The 3,065-nt window shown below is 44.6% G+C and overlaps 1 protein-coding gene across 1 annotated transcript; it reads right to left on the reverse strand.

Annotated features, from left to right (window-relative positions):
* Positions 1 to 2,838, reverse strand: LOC131284058 (membrane alanyl aminopeptidase-like). The gene is made up of 6 exons (XM_058312913.1): positions 2,815 to 2,838; positions 2,141 to 2,724; positions 728 to 2,060; positions 461 to 651; positions 210 to 375; positions 1 to 132 (listed from the first exon to the last, which is right to left on the reverse strand). The coding sequence occupies exons 1-6, from the start codon at positions 2,836 to 2,838 to the stop codon at positions 1 to 3; spliced, it is 2,430 nt and encodes an 809-aa protein (XP_058168896.1).
* Positions 2,839 to 3,065: the final 227 nt, after the last annotated feature.

Consider the following 3,065-nt stretch of genomic DNA (forward strand, 5'->3'; position numbering starts at 1 on the left):
TTACAGCTCCATCAAAGCTTCGCTGTTTTCCACAATGTAGGTTATCGCGGACGAAACCATACGGGGGTTGTTAACAACTGAACGCCACAAGTTTTCACTCATGTTCGGAGAAAGCATAAAGCTCAAATATTTCTGTATGATTGAAATAGGTAAAAAATATAAGTAACATGTTAAAGTCACCATACAAATAGTGCAGTTCCTTAACGTACGTGTATAAGGTCATTTTCTTCGACGCAACTTAGCCCTTTTAATATGAGGTCCCTTTCCTTGGTCGCATTGCTCGTTTGGTAGCGATTCAGAAGAAAATCAAACTGGATGGCCGAGCCCTTGCGTACCCCTTCACAGTACACGATATCACGAAGATCAGGATGAATCCTACGAGTTGGAAAAGCAAATCAAAACTGGAATAACCGAATCTCTCATCGCTGGTAAGTGCTACAGATTAGTGGTTTGTACGTACTTCACGCTAGGATTTTTGCGGAATCGCTCAAATTCCTCAACGGCCTTTCGCCTGCAGTCTTCGTGTCCATGCCGGCATGTCCATTGAAGTACCTTCCGACGTAGATAAGAATTTACTCGGCGTTCCGAGTTTACTGGTGGTCGGAAATCCACCTTCCTATAGACTGTCTCAAAAATGTCCAGAATGTGGTCCTGAAATGCAAAACAAAAAACAAAACAATGTGCCGTAAGCCGCAACAACTCTTCGCAGTGGATTGTTTGTTCATACCGAAAACAGTTTTTCGTCGTCTGGTTGAATTTTTTGGGAAAGCTTATCTAAACCGTAAACGGCCGCCAGCCAGGGTAAATATTCGGTTTCTGTCTTTAGATAGTCGAGGATCTTCAGTGATGCGGCGTAACTCATGACATCTGCCGCGGCTAAGTTGAACAGATTGTCCACAATTTGTGCACGATTGAGAACATGGATGCCACCATAGTTGTCACTCCGCAGGGCGTTACTAATCTTATCCCATAGCTTCGGCTCGTAGTTCACCCGGTAGTAGCCCACTTGCTGATTGTTGACTATGAAGTAACGCACACTAGAAGCATTTGGGATCGGCACGTCATAAGAGGCCGCAGTGACGAACGTCGGCATGGTGTTGGCGAAATCCTCCGGCTTGGTGGCATAGGTTACAGGTATAGGCCACAGCGAGTTCTCGTTGTTGTCCGTCCCATTCGCAAAGAACCGTTTCTGTGTCAAAGTGAATCCTCCCTCCGTCATGGAGACCGTCACGAGTGGAAAACCTGGTTGTGTTGTCCACGGTTCAATGTAGGCGCTAGTATTAGCCTTGTGGCGGTCCAATACTGCAAACAGATCATCTGGACGTGCGGTCTGAAACGCTTGTGCTTTGACATACTCCCTCAAAGCTAACTGGAAAATGGGTTTGGTGAGAAAATGCTCCACCATTCTCAGCACAGCGGCACCTTTATCGTATGAAATGTAGTCAAACTTTCGAAGTGCATCGAATGGCGAGTGAACGGGACTCGTGAGTGGATGAGTCAATACCCTAGCTTCCATGCGCATTGCACTCTGTAGCGAATCCACAACAAACTGCTGCTCCAGCTCCCAATCAGGCTCCACCAAAGCCGTGCCGAAATACTCCAAGTAGTTTGCGAAACTTTCGTTCAACCAGGTGACACTCCACCAGTCGCAAGTGACCAGATTTCCAAACCACTGATGAGCCAGCTCGTGCGCTATTGTGGTCGTGATTTGTTGCTGATCTAAGCTGGTGTCCTCCAGGGGATCATACAGTAAGAAGGACTCTCTGTAGATGATAAGGCCCCAGTTTTCCATCGCTGCAGCAGAGAAGTCAGGCATGGCGGCCATATAAATGGGAAATATTTCATAGAAATTACCGATCGGATAATCAATCCAATCTTCGAGATATTGAAGCAGTTTCAATCCTTCTTGCACAGCGTAACTAGTTTGATTGGAAATACCGGGACGTGTCAGACTTCGAATTTGGCCCTCTCCTGTCATCTCAAATGGTGCCACAATGAATGCCAGCAAATAGGTTGACATTTTAGGTGTGACTCCAAACGTTGTCAACGACCGGTTATTGCTAGAACATTGAGGTAAAACAGTGTCATATAAATTCGACTTCAGGCATTTTTTTTATGTATTTTTTTATGTAAAGCTTACCCCACATCCACGCTACTTCTGATGGGCGTGTTAGAATACACACTATATTCCAGTGGTATATGATTAATTTTCAGCTCGAATGTGGCCTTAAATCTGGGCTCATCAAAGCAAGGAAAGGCAAGTCGCGCATCCGTAGGCTCGAACTGGGTCGTACCAAGCCATATCTGTTCGCCACTCCTGCTGAAGGAACTCCTGTAGAAGCCACGCAATTTTTCCTGAATAACCCCAATGTAGTGGAAAGTGAGCAAGTACTCAACTTTCGGCAGTAATGGTTCAGCCAGTTCTAACGTTAGAATTTCCGTTTGCGGATCGTACGTTTCATTCCACCGCCGCACCATCTGGCTGTTGCTTCTGCGCAATAAGTTCCACGACTGGATGTCCAGTTCCGACTGATGAAGTTTAATGCTACTAACACCTTCCTTAAAGGTGGTGATCGTTATGGTGGTAATACCGTCAAACGTGAATGCAGACTTGTTCGATTCGTTTGCAAAGTACGGCTTTATCTCGAGGTCGTAATGCGATGGCCAAACGTCTTCGTTTAGTCGATACTCTTTCGGTTCTGTTCGGTTCGGTTCTTCAACGGGCTGTTCGAATTTTAACAGACGATTGTTTAAATTAAAAGGCGTACACTCAGTATCTTTCCAGTGGCTAATTCCTAAGATGATGAGTATCACCCTTAACCGTAGTAATTTGATCATTCTGCAATGAAATAAAACATCCGTATTTCATTACCACCAGCCATTAAACCAGTTCATGCGAATACATAAACTATTGTATGTGAATCACGGGTTAGTTTCAATTGCGTAAATTCCATTTGCTCATTTGATGATTCAGTACAATGTGCCGCACAATTCCTTATAAATATTTACGATTCACCTTTCACCTATGACCGTGAGTATAAATATGCAAAAATACACCCAACTAT

Source organism: Anopheles ziemanni, chromosome 3, assembly GCF_943734765.1.
Source record: "Anopheles ziemanni chromosome 3, idAnoZiCoDA_A2_x.2, whole genome shotgun sequence".
Taxonomy (NCBI): domain Eukaryota; kingdom Metazoa; phylum Arthropoda; class Insecta; order Diptera; family Culicidae; genus Anopheles; species Anopheles ziemanni.